Below are 18290 nucleotides of genomic sequence, written 5' to 3' on the forward strand. Positions count from 1 at the left end.
TTTGTTAATAGATTATTTTTTACTTTCAAATATAACAGAGCTGAAACAATTACTCGGTTATTAATTGATTACTAAATCATTCGTCAACTGTTTTGCTAATCGGTTAGAATATTTCTGATTGTTTCGGCTTCTTAAATGTGAATATTTTGCTGGTGTCTTTGGTGATTTTACATTTCATTACATATTGGAAAAAGCAAACTTGGTCAAACATATACGGGGCATAAATAATCTACAGATTTCCAAAGATCAGAACAAGAAAAATAACCCCGGTATCAATCGACCTCCAGTCGCTGCAGCAGTGTTTGTGGCCAAGCTCCGCCTTCCTCCAATCACACAAGGCTCCACTCGATCAAACCTCGTGTAAATCAAAGGATTTCAAACGCGACTTGTCACGTCTGCCGCAGAGCAAGTGGCAAGTCATCCTTTTAAAAACACCCAAAATAGCATGGGAGTAAAAACACATGTCGAGGAGTGCATGACTGGCCCGGGGGCCCGGGGGCCTGCCAACGATGTCACCAGGGTGTGTGTCACCGGTCGGTTAGCTTGTGTGTGTGTGTGTGTGATGTGCTGGTGCTGAGTGACACAGAGCCCCGGCCCCTCTCCTCACTGCATAAAATATTCACAAGGCCAGCGTTGGCCACAGTATCGGGTGATGGAAGCGGAGGCTTAATATAGAAAACCACCACTTTATTCTCAATTGGACTGAGTTCAAGGAAACGCACACAAAAGTGCTGTTAGGAAGTCGAGCGGCGACTGTGGACGGCAGTCGCAGACAAAGTCACGACTGTGGTATTTCATATTGTAAGCATTCACATCGAGGAAGAGACAAATTAATACACATACTACATGTATATACTCATTTATTATACAGTAAAGACTTTATTTGTGACACTTTTTGTTTTGTGTTAACTGTTTTTAGGGACTAGGAACCGTTGAATTTGCCCCTGGAAACAAATGAAGTTGTTTTAAATGAGTTGAACTGAAATTCTGAAGCGATGAATGATGTTGGACTTTTGCCGATATATCGATATATCGATCGTGCTTTGGGGCAATAACTGATACCGACATAACATATATGTTTTTCTCCCTGTGCTAAAACTGCAGAGGTCATTTAGCCAATATCGACCTCTATCATCGTTGCATCCCTAAAATAAAGTGAAGTGAACTGAGGTCTCGTGCACAGGAGAATGAGTTTAGGGAGAATCTGCAAAACTTTTGCATCGTTTTGGCTTTTTTATCCACACAGAACTTGTGTTTTGGGAGTCCTAAAATGTTATTTTTGACACTTATATTTATCTTATCTATACAACCAATGTGCAGTGTCACAGCCCCAAGGCTAACCCTGGAACACTGCCGTGTTTACAGTTTAACGTAGTAAGAACATTTGTCGCTTTTCCTAATTGTAGCTCGACGCCGCTGAACAACATCGTGCTACAGTTTCAATTTGGTCCCCGGTCGCCGTTACATCCGCTCTTTTGTTTGTATTCAAATCAAGTTTTTGAGGAGGAAGACACTAAGAATCTTACTTTTACTCAATGAGGAGCATTGATTGGAATAATCAAGAGAGAGAATCTATGTTTTGTCTACGTGGGGAAACAGATGTGTTGGTGTGAATGATTACTTACAGTTCTTTCAGGTTGGGCAGGTTGGCCAAGGCTTCAACACTGATGGCGGTCAGCTTGTTGTAGCCCAGATTCCTAAGAATGGAAATTAAAAACACAGTGTCAGACAACTGGGACTGATGAACAGCCAAAACATGGACAGTGCAGAGATATTTATCCAATCTGTTATTATTATATTATTATCATTACAGGCGTTATTCAGTAGCTCTGATGGGTGTGATCGATGGCAGCAATTACCCCCCCACCCCCCTTTGACAAACAGCCTCGTCTGTCCACATTAAGTACAGTATTCCTGAAAACACTGCAGTACATCATCGGCTCAGCCGGGCCTTCAAGGAGAGGCCCGGTCGATACTATTGATACAGAGTGTGTCTCTCTCCTGGCTCACTTTCCAAACATAACCCACAGGCCGTTCATCTCCGGCAGTCAATTTGCACTTTAGGGCTAACAGCGTGTTTGATAGCCGGCACTTGACTTGTACCGAGGGCTTATTAGAGTGATTTTTTTCCCAGTGATATAGCGTTACCGCTGTCAGAGCCACATGTCTGTGCCGATCACACGTCTGCAAGAAATCTGGTATTTACTGACCATATTTTCCCTCCTTCTGGTCCAGAATAACGGGTTTATAAAAGCAAGAGATGCACAAAACAACACTTAATCTATGTCAACTCATTTATAAAACAAGTTTTCAGCATTTTCAGCTACTTGCTAACATGAACATTTTCTGGTTTATTCGCTCCATATAACAAAAGAAATCATTCAAACTGAATAATTTGGCACACATGTATTTTTAATTAAACAATAACGTATAAAATGATTAATAAAATATTAAATACATTTTCAGATTTAGAAATATTTTTTTAGTGACAGAAAGTTTCAGATTTGCACTTCCCACGCTTTGTGAATCAAATTCAGTTCACACATAAACGAGCACTATCTCTGTCACACACACACACACACACACACGCGCACACGCACCTCCTGCCTGACTGGCACGCAGCCTGCCAGTTGGCAGAGAGGAGGCTGCAGTGAGAGCGGTGTTTGTGTTTGTGTGGTGGGGTTTGGCTGCGCGAGACAAAGGGAGCCCACTGCTCCGAGCCGCCCGCCACCGCCCGCCCCTCTGCCCCTCTGCCCCTCTGTCCAGACGTGAGAGACGGCCCAGGAATGTTTCACAGGCCTGCCGAGAGATGGCCGCTTGTTCCCAGAGACTGGGGGACACTTTTTACCTGATGCAACACATTCCTCTGCAGTCAGTGGTCCCGCAGAGACCGTGAGGGCAGTGGACAGTAGTTCAAATATGCCTTCGCGAGAGCTCAGTGAAGTCCCTTCCTCTTCACAAAAAGAGGAAGGGGACAATGGGCTGTGACATTATCTCAAGTTGCATATTAGTTGAGATTTTCACACTCTGGGACCTGTTTTTTTTCCAAAAAAATAGCATTTTAGTGCTCCCAAAACACTGGTTCCATGTGGATTAAATGCCAAAAATCATTAAAGAGTTAACGATTTCCCCTTCCACTAGTAGATACAAGTCTTATGCAGTATATATTTAAGTAGCAGTGGTAGCAGCACGATTGCAAAAAGTAGTTCCCGGGCATCCAGCTAAATCCACTGAAAGCTTGTTCTTTTGGATAAAAGGGCTTCAGTCAAGGAGAGAGAGAGAAGAGACCGTGGTAAGTCCTGGTCTGGCATGAGCTCCATAGTGACTCACAGATAGGCTTTTCTAAGTAACTTCATGCATACATTAAAGGAACACGTCATTGATTTGCATTTAGCTTTGTATTACTAGAATAGGGGGAGTATTTTTGAAAAGCTGTGCTTCCCGACCTCAGTTTCCCCTGAGTTGATAAATATCTTCTTTCTCTATTAAGTAACGTGACCCGTTGTTCCAGAAGAATAAGACCCTAACATCCCAACATTGCAAAGGGTTAGGGGGGTACCAAGGGGAAACTGTTTATGTGCATCCAAACCGTGCTGCTTTGGGTCCCATGTTGAAATGAAGAGACGAAGGAGGCAACAAGGTATTTTGTACTCCAGCAGCAAAGAAGTATAACCGGCTGGATAGTTCTCAGTCACATTTATTTTGTTCCTTACATGTGGGCTCAACTGTGACGGCAGAGCTCATTTGTATATTGAAGATAATTAAGACGAGCGTTTGGTCAGTGACTTAAAACATTTGTTATCAGGAAGACTGGAGTTTGTTTTTTTTCTAATACTTCTTATGCCTATCAATCTCAATCTGTGTCTCACTCTGACGATTTCCCTTTCTTGTCTCCTGCGCTTGATTGCAGATAATGACAGTCTCCCTCCTCGGTTATTTCTACCTACTTTTGTGTGTGTGACAAGATAATAGCAGAGCATGCGCCTGCCCTCCAGGCACAGGCCTGACGTGGAGGTGTGCATGTGTGTCTATGTTATGATCACTTACCCAGGAACCTCCCATTGTGGCCTTGATCGCTAAATTGCCGTGATCCCCCCCACCCCACCCCACCCTCAGCAGAATGACAGCAATTACCTCGTTAGAGTGAAGTCGAGTGAAAACTCTAACAGGTTTTCCAGGGGCTGCGTCCACAGACATACAGATTCCTTTCTCTCTTTTTCTTTTGGCACAAATCTGACTCAAGAGTTTGACTTTTTATCTGGGAACGTCGCCGTCTGAGCACCGCTTTAGCATTTACAGGTGGAGGAAAGTCGCTGTGCACATAGATGAAAGTCACGTTTGAGAGGCAAACCTGCCATACTGGTGCTAAAGGCCACGGCAACAAACAAAACGAGTCCTTTGTTTGTGTGTACGCAGACGTGCATGTGCCTCCCTTTCTCAGTCACCTATTATGTTTACATAACTTCTTCTCCCCATCTTATTTCGGCCAGATTGATTTTCTTCCTGATCAGATGAGATAAGTTTCACAGTGCTTTAACACCTACTGTAAGAGGTTACTGTGATGACACCGGTTTCCCCCCCCCCCCCTTTCTCCAGTGGTGGTGGTGGGGGTGTGGGAGTGGGAGGTCACCAGTTGCCAGGTGTGGATAATGCTTTCCAGAAAATGACCCTACAATCATGCCATTTCTGGAAGAATTTGCAGAGCCGATCCCTGAAGCCTATAAGTCATTAGAGTTCCGGACGAGGGGTGAGACACAAACACACTAACCGTCCGAACGAGCCGTCAAGCGCTGCGCAGCTCAACGACACGCAGGAAATAGACCCGCGATGGTCAAATTTACATAATGCAATTCAAGCAACCAGGAAGTGTGTTTGCGATGGGAACTGGTGCTGTGACTAAACATGGCAGGCACTACAAAGCCGTTTAGCTCTGAAAGCCCTGAAAGTTTCAAACACTGCATTCCACTGTATGGTACAACTAGTTTATACAGATGGGCGAGACTGTTTGACATTAGTCAGCCAGATCAAAATCTCAAGCTCTCTCTCTGCCAGGTACTTAACCATAGAGCCGCACACAGACGGTAATTTTAGGCTCAATCTTAAGCCAAATCCGGAATTTTCCCCCACTGATTTCCAGCTGCTGCGACTGAAGGAACCCATGTCTGATTTTCTACAGTAATCGCTGAGGCTTTTTAACTCTTTACAGAGATTTTACACTCAGGCCCCACCTTCCTCCGCTGAGATTCTGAGAGATCTCAGGATCTCAGGATCGAACGTTTTGTGTCGCAGTAGTAGGATGAGGCTACATACATTCTACTGCATTTTTATATTTAAAAATAAACGGCATTTTCAAACAGTTTCACAGCTGAAGTGCTTTTAAACTAATGGGCCTAAAACAGAAGTTGATTCTCCTCCACGTAATCAAGTTTCCGAAAGTTCTACTCGAGCAAGATGTTTTCAGGGGGGAAAAAAGAGGGACCTGAGCCACAAAGCACCATGAGCTTTGGTTCGTAACCAGAAAAATTGGATTGCAGTTACAGGCAGCCAAAATGAGTTTCCTTCACTAAGTGGCTGGGCTTAGCGTGAGAGAATGTTTGAGGGGCTCAGACGTCCAGGAGGAGCCTGGAGTAGTAGCACTTGTTTTGGGTCTTGTCAGGAAACCTCCTGGACGACCTTTCACAAAGGTCTTGGCATGTCCCACAGGGAGGAGGACACCCCAGGACAGACTGAGAACCTGCTGCTGGAGGGATTATGAATCCCATGTAGCCCGGGAACGCCTCAGAATCCTGCGACCCAAAGCGACGACGATGAGTTCACTTCGTTAAAAAGAACCAGCTCGGCTGCACGGCCCACAGACATGAAGCTGCTTATTAGATACACAGGACCACGTCTGTTATCTAACCAAACTGTACCGGCCAAACATTTCAACTGTGCTAAAGTAAACCACTGACCATCACTGAGCACAAAGGTCAACATAACCCCCCGTCTGTCAGCTGATCTGAGGGCCGGTGTGGAACACACTCCCACTCCTCTTACCCTGCACCGGCCAGCACGACCCAAACCACTCTCCACACCAGAGTTTCTCACTGAAACGCAACAGGAGGACAAAAATAACCAGGTTCCAACAAATTAATACCACAAGAACTGGAAACATCGGGCGCAAACAAACGATCCGCCACCTGCTGCAAATAACGACGCACATAAATACTTAATTACACAATTAACTGATGATAAGTGGTTAGCTCATTGATTGTGTCATCTGCTATGAGATACGCACTCCCTCTCCAGCCAAGAAGGTCCTTTTGTTTTTCTCTAGTGAGAGGGATTTATCACAGTTTATCACGTTTTAAAGACTAAACTAAATGAACTGCCCGCTCAACTGATAATCCGCCAACAACTGGAAGGAGAAACTGGGACTCCAGTGAAGGAAATCTTCAAAACAGAAAAAAAGAAACAACAAAGTGATAAAGTGAATAAAGGCCCTGCCTGAATCAGCTGAAGAGAAGAAAAAGTGCCTGCAGTCGACCGTCATGGCTGGACCACGCAGTCCTCTCGACATATAAAACTCATTAAAGGGCTTTAAGAAAATAGTTGTGTTACTGGTGCAGTGGGAGTAGAGGCAAAACTGAGGTGATGTCATGGCGTATGACACGATGCTTGTACTGTAAGTCAGCGCATGGTCTGTGTGTGTGTGTGTGTGTGGGAGGACGAGAGCAGCGACTCACACACACACACACACAGAGAGGTACATCACCATTATCTGTCCCCCGTTTCTGTTGTGGATAAACGCAGCGTGAACTTTGCTCCCTGGAAGTGTGAAGTGATGTCAGGGACGAGACTCCTGCGGCCCAGCTGCGAGACAAAGGCCCTTTAATGTGGTCGATTTCAGAGCGTCATAAAACTGGTCAAATAATAACCCGTGTCAGAGCACACGCACACACACACACACACATCCTGTCATTAAAGGCCAGTTTATAGCCAGGCAACTGCAGTGAGAGTGTACACAAGGCTAACACCAGCTCCAGCCCACCGTTTTCTTTACACGCCAGTCAAACAGAGGAAGGAAACTAAACGAGACAAGATCTTATCAAACCTGACAAGGTTAAAAGCATAAGCCGGCGAACAAGATAAAATGTGATGGTTGATTATGTTCCTCGATTCATTGGAGTTCTTGTTTGCTCCATGAAATTCCAGGAAAAGGTTGAAAAATGTTGATCAGTGTTTGCCAAAGCTTGTCATGATGATGTTCTCCAGTGTCTTGTTTTGTCTACAAAGCTAAAATCATTCAGTTCTCATGATTTTCTTATTAAACGTGTTGTGTTGCAGACGTATTTTAGTTTGGTTTGGTCCAGCTCGTCTCTTCTCTGGACTTCACAGAATCCTTTTATTCCAGATTATACCGGTCGGATTTTACACGTTTGCGTTAGCGGCGCACGCAGGCGTATTGAGCGCAACGTTGCGGTGACACATACGTTGGGTGCGTCTGTGCATTCACGATTGGTCGATTCAGTCGAGCACAGTGTTCTTTCTTAATTTAACATGTATTTTCACAATCGGAAAATTAAACTCTCAGCGTGACGCTTAAATAAATACTGTAAGAAGGCCAGAAATATGAGTTGCTGCACAATATCTGCAGGGTGAGAAGGACTTAGGTGTAAGATCAAAGACACGTAGCACTGGGGAATCTGCATGACAGACTCCCATCCCCACCAACACACACACACACACACACACACACACACACACACACACACATACACACACACACAACAAAGGAGCAACCGTTGAAATCACTCCTGCTCGGAGCGTGACTGAGTTTCTGAAGTTTTTTCGAGGCAGGAAGGCGGCCCACATCTTGGGAACATGTGCGCTGCAGCTCGCCGTGCTGCTGCTGCTGCTGCTGCTGCTGGTTTGGGGCTAAAAAGCAGGAGATGAAGTGGAGCGCTCTCAAAACAAACAGGGAGAAGGTTGGGGAGAGGGTCGACGCTGGCCCGAGGCACGGCATGTGAACGGTCAGTGGTCTTGTGATGCCAACGCAGGTAACTCCGGGTGAGAAACACAGAGACACTCATTGTGGCGTCTACCGCGTCACACTGAGGCTACGGCTAATGATTGCTTTGATTTCAGCGATGAATCCGTTGATTATTTTCTGGATTAATCGAATACATTTGTTCCACAAGGTTTCCCGAACCTTGAGATGATGATGTTCTCAAATGTCTGACTTTGTCCACAAACCGGAAAATAAGAAGCTGAAGAACTTTAAATATTTAAAAAAAAACACTCAGAACAGTTGATCAAATTAATATTTGTTCAACAATCAATGAATCGTGGCGGCCGTACATTGTTGTGTCATTTGTAACAAACGGCGCCAGACTCCTTCATTAAGGGCAAAAAAGGAAATGAGCGCAGCAACATAAACACCGTACGTCTCTGAGTGAGGCTATTGTTGTAGCGCCGACCTCATGCTCCCCGACTTCAAAGTGAAGACGGATCGTTCAGTTCAAATATTCCCGGCTTTATTGTTTATTATGCTTGCAGAGCGATAATTACACTGCAGACAGTGGAGGGGAGAAGTGTCTCGATGGTTGGGCCCGCGCTATCTTTATGATCTAATTGCATGCAAATGTGAGGCCGTCTAGACTCTCTGAGATGCCCCTTCAGAAGGTTTAAGAAAAGTACAAAGGCATATTTTAAAGGGAGAGCGTCGAGAGAGAGAGAAAATGTTTGGCCCGATATGTGCACTCACAGTTCCACTCGCCTGTTTTCTGGGGAGACGTTGCTTCACTTGCACAGTACCTCTCACTCTCCGTCCAAGTCACGCTTTTTTTTCTGCCTAACATCTTCTCCAGATTCTCCAAACGCTTACCAGATGTAGAGAATTCACAGATGATTCATCGATCAAGCCCACTTTGTAGACACCGACTTCAGGGGAGAGGGAAAGGTGGAAAAAAAAAAAAACTAAACTTGGCACTCTTAATGTGTCTTCACAAAAGGCTCGTCCATTCCACCGCCTGGATTCCAGCAGAATGACTTGTGGCAGCAGCTGTTTGATTGTCATTAAATCCACCGCGAGGCCTCTGACTTTATCTATTGTTATGAGGGCGGCCGGGCCTAACATTGGAGGGCCTAACTTTTCAAAAAATTTCATGTTGCATGAATCATCTTGTCTGCCCGGAGGAGGAGAATATACAATAAAAAAAAATTAGTCAAGGCTTTAAAGTTTACACGTGGGAAATCACTGTAAACGACACAAAGCACCCCGTCGGAGAGCAGCTGATAAACTGGCTCCTTGAGTTTTTAAATATCCACCAGAACACAGGCAAAGGTCATGAAAACTGTGACAATAAACAAACTTGGTATAATCACTAGCACTACCGCAAGATTACAAGGCTGCGTAGTGAGAAATGCTCTGGAAACCACAAGGGGTTCAGGCCTGCCGAGTGCTGCTGCTGCTGCTGCTGAGTGCTGCTGAGTGCTGCTGCTGCTGCTGCGATTCTGAAGTTTAATCTTTGTATATAAGTCAAGACTTGTGCCAATTATTAACATCTACAGCCATTTCAAGCAATTTCAAAGACACGATTCTCGATCCTCCAACTGTGTAACAAACATTCTTCTCCCGTAAAGGAGAAATAAGCAGTAACCACAAAAATGACTCAACTAAAATGCTGTAACTGATTTTAATTCACATTTTTGTCCGTCCAAAGTCTGAGCCAATGCTTTTTTTCTTGTCCGATACCAATATCACAAACTTGAGTATCTACCAATACCTATTACAGTCCAATAAGTCACTTTACACCTTTAAAATCAATTATTTGTCATTTATTTATTTAATCGTCAACTATTTTGATTACAGATGAATCGCTTTGAGTGTTTTCTGGCTTTTTCAGCTTCTTAACATTACATTTACATTACATTACATGTCATTTAGCAGACGCTTTTATCCAAAGCGACTTACAATAAGTGCATTTAAACATTTGGGTACAAATAAGAGCTAGAAGTAAGTAAGAGCTTCAAGTAAATGTGAATATTTACTGGTTTATTTGCTCCTTTAGTTTGTGGACAAAACATTTGAAAAACACCCATCAACATTTTCTGACACTGTATGGACCAAACTGAGAGAATAATCCACAGATTAATCGGTAGTTGCAGGCCACTTCTCTAACAGTGTAACAAATACTCTTCTCCCATAAAAGAAGAATTGACTCGGCTGAAAAGCGGATTTTTTTTAGAACATTAAAGAGAAAGATTGTGCAGAGAAAGTTCTGTTTCCCTGTGTGGACAAGGCCGTACTTACTAACAGCAGAAATGGTCATGAAAGAAAAGCCAAGAGGCTTCCATTCCATAGCCCTGCCAAAAAAAGAAGTCTGCATGCTTTATTTTTAAAAGTAAAGACGGAGTACAACAAAGAGGACAAGAGGACATGTCGCACACCGTGTCTTTAAAACACATGTGACTGTGGTTCTGGTTTAAGCCCAGCGAGAGACAACTTTCACCAACAGTTTGAAGGCAGAAGTAGCAACAGACCGAGCGTGACATTGACAAAACGCGCCCCCAGCCCCACATACACACACACACATTATTCCTCAGTCCCCCCAGGCCAGCTGATCTGCATCTACACTCACTTTACAACCAGTCCACAACCAGCCAGCCGAGCTCCCAGTTCCCAGTCAGGAAACCACCAACACAAACCCATTTCCTGTGGGCAGAAGCCAAAACCAACTATCGGGGGCGGTGTTTACCAACAGGGCTGTGCTGCGAGGTTTACGGCGATGGCTCAGGGTTGAGTCGCAGCAGAACCTCTGGGTAGAGACTGTGCATTAGGAAACCACACGACAAATGCTAGGTTACGAAGAAGGCGATCAATCAACGTTGAGGGCTTCCGTTGGCTTTTCACCACCACTTCTGCCTGTACGTTACAATCCTGGGAATTATCTCCTCATCTTATTAGCAAAATGAGAATATGAATATCCGAGAGGAGAATATGAGAAAGAAACTGGCTTTTTCTTCAAGTTTTAAAAACCCTTTTTACTTTTAGAGACACTTTAATGTGAGAAAGAATTGAACTGGTTGGTGCAGCCATGGCCAAGCGTATGGAGGGAACGTAGCTTGGAGGGTTGCTACCCAACCCCAATTGGTCAATCTGAAAAGTTTAAAAAAATTACTAAACTAATCTTTCCCCCAAACCCCGAAATGTTGACGTTCTCAAATGTCTTGTTTTGTTTTAATGATTTCTTTCTTATATATGGGGCAAAGAAACCAGAAATGATTCACATTTGACCCCAGGTTAATGGGCGTGCTGCATCAGGAAGGCCATGCGGTGTAAAAAAATCTCAAAAGAAGAAAGAAAGCAGCTAGCGGACGCCATGCATCTGCTCCATATCCGACCACGCGCTATCACAGCAGAAATCAGTAATGCTCGTGCTTTTATTTAATTGCAAAATCCCATTAAAGCACTCGCACTGTGGGCAAAAGTGCCTTTAATACACATTACCGCGGCCGCAAATAAGATAAGGCATCGCTCCAGAGAGGCAACATGCGACTTGCGTGAAAGCAAACTTGCTTTGAATGTTATTAGGCTATTCATCCATCAAGCTGGTGGTCAGTTTATTAAATGTCCTACACACTGATGTGAACCAGCACAGGATGTGTCTAAAAAAGACTTTTGGGGGGAACTGTGTGCGTCAGCCAATGTGAGTGAATACAAGGTGACAAAGCAATGCTATATCATCAGTGTTCTTAATGAAGAGAAGTGACTTTTTGTCTCGGTAAACACAGCTCTCCCACAACCTACAACCAACCATCCTTCAATCCTTCCAGGACATACCAACACGATTGTTTCCCTGAGCCTCATCAAGGCCACTTCCCTCACAGGGGACCGTTAAAAATCACAGTTCCAGGAGCAGATTATTTTGACAAGTGGAAGGGATTAGGGGTCTCTTCCTTCACCTGAAGCCAAACGACTGTGTGTGATGGATAAACGATCAGAACGTCCCCTCCAGCAGTCTGTCCAATCGTCTCTGGACAGACGTTTTAAAAATCAACAACACAGATTTTGACCGTGGACTGTATGAGTTAACCAAAACTTCCCTAAATGTACATTTAGCCTCCACTTAATTCAGCAACAATAAACTTGTGGTGCCCTTTTACTGACAATCTGTGAAACCGCAACATCAAGAATGACTTGCTTGCCTTTTATCATCATTTTAAACCACAAATAAAAACCCCACAATAAATAATTTCACGAGACATCAATCACCATTAGTGGTGGGGGAAAACTGCTCTTGTAGACATGTTTTCTTGTTAAAACAAACGTGGTTGGTTGAGGCTGCCAGACTGAAATTATTTTTCATGATCAAATTATCCGTGGATTAATTTCTTGATGAATCGATTCATTGTTTGGTCCATAAAATATCAGAAAATGCTGTAATGATGATGACGTTCTCAAATCGCAAACCAACAATTCTTGTTTGAATGATTTCTTTGTTCTATGGAGCAAAAGAAAGCAGATTACTCACATTTAAGAAGCTGGAAATCAATAAATAGATTGTCAAAATAGTTAGGCGATTCATTTGAAGTCATTGAATTACCCATAAATAGACTAACAGCGAATATTGTTCCCAAAGAGAGGATTACTGATGCCACAGCTACTTGCAGTCATTTTGGGCTACAACTAATGAGTATTTTATAATTAATGAATCTGTTTGCTCCATCAAATGTTGATTAGTGTTCCCCAAACCAAGGTAATGATGATGTTCTCAATGATCTTAATGATTTCTTTGTTATATGGAGCAAAGAATCGGAAAATTTTTTTTTACGTTTATGAAGCTTAAAATTCAGCGAGATTGTTGTAACTGTTGAATTGATCATCAAAACAGTTGATGATTAATTTAGTCATCGATTAACTGGGTCAGTCCCACAAGCTTCACCCACATATAGGGAATGGAATATTTCTGTGCTCAAAAAACAACTTCAAACCTCCACAAGTGGTTCAGCACCAAACACATGCATAAGTACAAAATAACCAGAGGGATTCTTGTTAATCAACAACTGCCATCACAAATGTTTCAGCTATTTACAGTCAAAGCCGACTACAGGTGCTGAGATTACTGAGATTTTCTACAAGTGTTTCATCTGCAATATGAGAAAGCTGACCTGTGTGGCTGACCTGTCCTCCCTATCACTACTATTACTACTGCTGCTGCTGCTGCTCCCTCCCTGGGGTAAATATAACAGAGACAGTTGACTCCACACTGATTTCACTTGGCTCAAATGCCTGCAGAGGTGGACAAACACACTTTATTTTAAAACTAAATAAAGCACTGTGCACAGCAAGGTTGGGCCGATACATCAGGATTTTATCTCTATATCGTGACATATTGGGTTATGACTTTTCCTGGTTTTGCTTATTATAATAAATGTGTGAAATACACTAAATGTTACATATGTTGATTAGAAAATGAATGGAATCGAACCAAAATTATATTTAAAAAAAGTTGTGGAGTAACACTTCTTTAACTTTAAGCCTCATTATTTGTGTTACAGCAGAATTTGAGGCAATTTTGTTGTTTCCAGTGCATGAAAGTGTCCTTCAATAAACATTAAAGAGAAAGAAATTAACTTTTCATGAATATAGCTCTAAATCAACAGTTAAAAATTATTGTAATTATTATTACTGTTGCATTGTAAAAAATGTGCCCAAGGACTACTTTAAACGGAAAATTACCGCTTAATCCAAAACCACCAGGAGTTATTTTAACTACTCAAACAGACACAACTGAAGCGCAGGTTACTTTATTACAGGATCAAGTTGAGCCACAAGTGAAATTGTTCTTGCTTGTCTCTTTTGGTTTAATGTAATCATCCACTGATCTGGCTCATTTACAGGCCTCGGAGGAAGAAATGGAAGCTGGTTCCCTTTGAGCTGGCTGCCAACATGATGTGACTATCTCAAGTGGTGTGGAAATATGCAACCTAGGTGTTTCAAAAGATAATTCAAAGCCATAAAGCCATTCCCTTTGAAAACAACAAGATTGCGGGTCCTTAAATCTCCACCGATAAGGTTTGACCGAGATAAAAACGACAGGGCTCGTGCAGAATCGCTGCACGGCCTGAAAAAAAAAGGTTCCAGAGCAGCTGCTTCGGCCGGGACAGCCGTCCCCACAATAGCTGTCCACTCTCCACGAGGACAGGAAGAGCAGTGTGTGTGTGTGTACATGCGTGATGAACAGCGTCAGCACTTGAACTTGGGTAAGTGGTGCTTCAGGGCAGCGAGTCCCCGCGAACACAAGTGCCGTTATTCATGTTTTTGGAGGAGTTTTAAAAAGTTGCATTCCCGCATTTCCCCGGGGAAGATAAACGGCCTAACACAGGAACCTGGGAGCCGGACTAGTCTTTGGTCCTAACCCACATTCCCCACTCAACACACACACACACACACAAGCAGATGCCTAAATGTCAGGGAGGATTCACTGCTGCCACTGGACACTGTGGTGAACAGGAGGCTGATAGAGAGCACAGAGGCCAGTGTTGTCTGTAAACAAACTCTGTCATTCAGCTTGATAAGCGCTGAGTTTCCCCACAGACTCGAGGGTGTTTCATGAAAAAAAAAAAGTCCCAAATTGACTCATTTCCTAAATAAGTTGACAGACAGAGGGTTTCACAACTCTTGTCAGTCTGACCCGGAGGAACCACTGCTCCATTCACAAGAAATCTAATTTGTCGTCCACGGCTGGAGAGACAAAGATGTGCAACAGGGAGTTGCCGTCATAAATCTGCCTGAATAAAGCAGAGGTTTATTTGTTATGACATGTTTGGGTCTATGTGTTTACACACAATGAGCGCTCAGCTTGTTCAGTTAAACACTGAGAATAATAATAATACCTTTACAAGAGAGCCACATCAGAATGTACATATCGTGTACGCAGGTGTCAGAATCCATAAAAATCCAACGGAAAAGGACGATAAGTCACGGCTTAGATATTCAACCCAATTGAATTATGCAATGAATGTGGTTTTCTTTATGCTTTCAATCAAATACGCTTGTATTTCTGCCCAAACTGTCCTGTTGTGAAAGACCTTTGTGGATGTTAAACATAACAACTGTCACAGCAAAGACAAATGCTTACGTCCTACAAAAAAGTTACTGTTATGGAGAATGAACAGACGCAACTACAACGACAGATGAACGCAACAGGGATTTAGGGACACTAAAGGATATTATTGTGCATCATAACAACGTGTTAATATAGTTTTACTTTAGCAATGCATCATTTTGTTGAATTTTGGATTAACACACTAACTTTAGTTAGTCACTTACATCTGTTTCATGCACTTTTCCTGAGTTTGTGGACACCCATCTAAAATGACCACAATAACGTGGTTTCCAATCAAATAGAGTGCAAAATTTAAACAAAATTTAAGGAACTTGGTGGAACTTACTGCTCAGTTATGCGTTTCCATACGCAGCTGTTAAGTTCACCAAGATACGCAGCAGGTGGCACGGAATTTGACTAAAAAGGTAAGGGGGCGCAAATTGATGACGTAAATAAAAAGTGCTGGGCGTTAACTAGCGTAGCTGTTCATACATGGTCGCGTTTGCCCGGTTTGCACAAGTTAGTCGAGGAATGTTGCTTCGGCGTTTCTTTCTGTTACCAGTCCATTGAAATGCAAAGTCTGTTTGCACGGAACTATTTTGAATTTACATTTTGTCCATATGCCAATTTCCGCCCCTCCCTACAGTGTAGAAACTTTTGCAGCAGCAAAATTTTTTTTTTTTTACATATTCTTTTCAAACTCTGCTTCCATTCATTTCTTTTTTTTTATCTGCGCTCGCAACAAACTCATGCAAAACCACTGCAAAGTATCGCGAATCGCGGTTATTTGGGTCACGATAATCGTGACAGGGAAGAAAAAAAAAATCCCAAAAATCTTCCCAGACAGAAAAACTCAAAGCAGTTGAGCTCCACTCTCTGACATGTTCTTAAAATGTGTTTTATAAAATAATACAAGTTTCTACTCAAGTATTCACACACTTTACAAATACCGTTGCCCCCCCCCTCGTGATGGGCTGGTCAATAAATAGGCTCGGGGGGCAACAACTCACTCAGCGCTTTACTTACAAGGAAACAGTCCGGGCAGGAAGGTCCAGAGGCGTCGCTGTCAGCTCCAGGCTGCTACAGTCCACCGAATCCCCGCTGCAGGTACAGTTGTGGGCACACGGCAGCTCTGAGGTGAGCCCGTAAGTGCCGAACAGTTCTACCGTGAGAAATAAACAAAAAACACCCACAGAAACAGATCCAAATCGTCCCGGGGACGCCGCCATTTTGTATCCAGCTTTTAACACAGCGCGGCCGCGGAGCTCTCCTTCTCCTCGTCGCCCCCCTCCTCCTCCTCCTCCTCCCGCCGCCACACAAGCCGGAATATTAATGTCGCTTGGGGAAAAACGTGTGGCTTTTAACAGCACATGAACTATCTCCCTGGCACCAAAGGGCTGCTAAATATCACCACCATGGTGCAGTGAAAGTCAACGTGTTTTCCATCCCGGTCCTTTTTAAGTCCCAACTTTCTCCTCTGAAAGAAAATCTCAGTTGGGTTTTAGCTGAATGTAATATCGCTGAAGTTACAATTATATTTCTTTTTAAAAAGAAATAAAAGTGGGTCAGTTTGCCTTCATTCTACTGGGCTACAGGTTCTGGTGACATGTTTGGAAACACGTTTAAAAAAAACCTGCCACCGGGAAGCTCTGAAACTACGCTCCAGTTCAACACTCGGTGTCGTAAAAGTCCCACACGGAGCTGAAATGATATTAAAGACGAGTTAAGTCCCGTAGCAGCGATGTCGTAAAGCCCGAACCGGAGCGCTGCTCTCGTCCTCTGCGCGTATTCAAGTCCAAAATCTCAACAGCAACTCCGCCGCCGCCGCCGCCGAGTACAATCCAAGTTAGAGGCTCCAGAAAAAGTCAACCAGCGGGTTCTCAGGTGCACTTTACCGCCTCACACAGTCCCGACGATACGGCAAGTAGTAAAACCAGAGTGTCCCTCTCTTCTCCCTCCGACCACCAGTGCGACTTTTCCCTTCTCTGGAGTAACTTTTCCTTTTTTCCCCCCTCTGGGTGATCGCTGGGTCCCCACGTTGGATGCACAACAGCGATTCCAGGTACCCGCCCCCCCGGCTCGCGGCGATTGGCTGTTGCCGCCTGACGGACACGTCGACGCCCAATCGCGATTGGTCGTCGCGCGCCGTCGGGGAGTCGGCAGAGCTGTCACTCAGCGGTTTGCGTGGCCCCGCCCCTCTTTCCCACCCCGGGGTGTGAAACCGCACCACCTCCTCCTCTCACTCTCGCTGCTTCTTAAAGGGACAATCACCCAGATCATGCGCTGTAATCGCATTATAACAAGCCTTAATAGCATAATTGGTGTGTGTGTGTGTGTGTGTGTGTGTGCGCGCCCGTGCGCGCGCGCCACCGTAAATGTTTGTCCGCGGGACTGACTTCAAAAGAACGAGCGTGTGAAAATAAATATTATAGCAAAAAGTTAAAAGGGAAGCGAATTCAAAAACTTTGTTTCCATAAGTTCATGTGTGGAGAGTTTGGAGGATTAAAGGCACAGTAGGCAAAATTCTTTTTTACTATATTGCTGAGCAATAAGTACGTAAAAGAAGAGTAAGTAAAAGTCTTAAAGTACATGACATTCACTGTTCACTGCACTGATATAAAATGTACTCAGGTTTTCAAAGTAAAAGTATTTAAAAAAAAAAAAAAGTCAGGAGTAAGGTTGAGCGATGGTGTCTCAGTGGTAGTTGTCTAGTTGTGGGTGAGTTGTCCCACAACTGGAAGGTTGTGGGCTCAATTCCTAGCTCTGCTCGTCTAAATACTAAAACTAAACTTGTCCAGATGCAGAACATGCTGCAAATCAATAAAAGTGGACGCCATCATGGACGAAGACTGTGCTTGAATTTGAGGGAACAGGTCCTGGAAAGTCCCTGAATTTGATGTCAATATATAAGTATTATTAATAACCTACAAATGAAACTACAATCTTTGATGTCAATATATAAGTATTATTAATAACCTACAAATGAAACTACAATCTTTGATGTCAATATATAAGTATTATTAATAACCTACAAATGAAACTACACTCTTTGATGTCAATATATAAGTATTATTAATAACCTACAAATGAAACTACAATCTTTGATGTCAATATATAAGTATTATTAATAACCTACAAATGAAACTACACTCTTTGATGTCAATATATAAGTATTATTAATAACCTACAAATGAAACT

The 18290-nt window shown here is 43.3% G+C and overlaps 1 protein-coding gene across 1 annotated transcript in view; it reads right to left on the reverse strand.

The window, feature by feature from the left end:
• Positions 1-17125, reverse strand: part of lrig1 (leucine-rich repeats and immunoglobulin-like domains 1) — a 46972-nt gene extending 29847 nt beyond the window's left edge. Inside the window, exons 1-2 of the mRNA XM_058631139.1 lie at positions 16119-17125; positions 1626-1697 (exon numbers count right to left, since the gene is read on the reverse strand). Coding sequence (XP_058487122.1) covers positions 1626-1697; positions 16119-16321 — 275 coding nt within the window. The 5' untranslated portion in view covers positions 16322-17125. The remainder of the gene's footprint in view (positions 1-1625; positions 1698-16118) is intronic.
• Positions 17126-18290: the final 1165 nt, after the last annotated feature.

Source organism: Solea solea, chromosome 6 (assembly GCF_958295425.1).
Source record: "Solea solea chromosome 6, fSolSol10.1, whole genome shotgun sequence".
Taxonomy (NCBI): Eukaryota; Metazoa; Chordata; class Actinopteri; order Pleuronectiformes; family Soleidae; genus Solea; species Solea solea.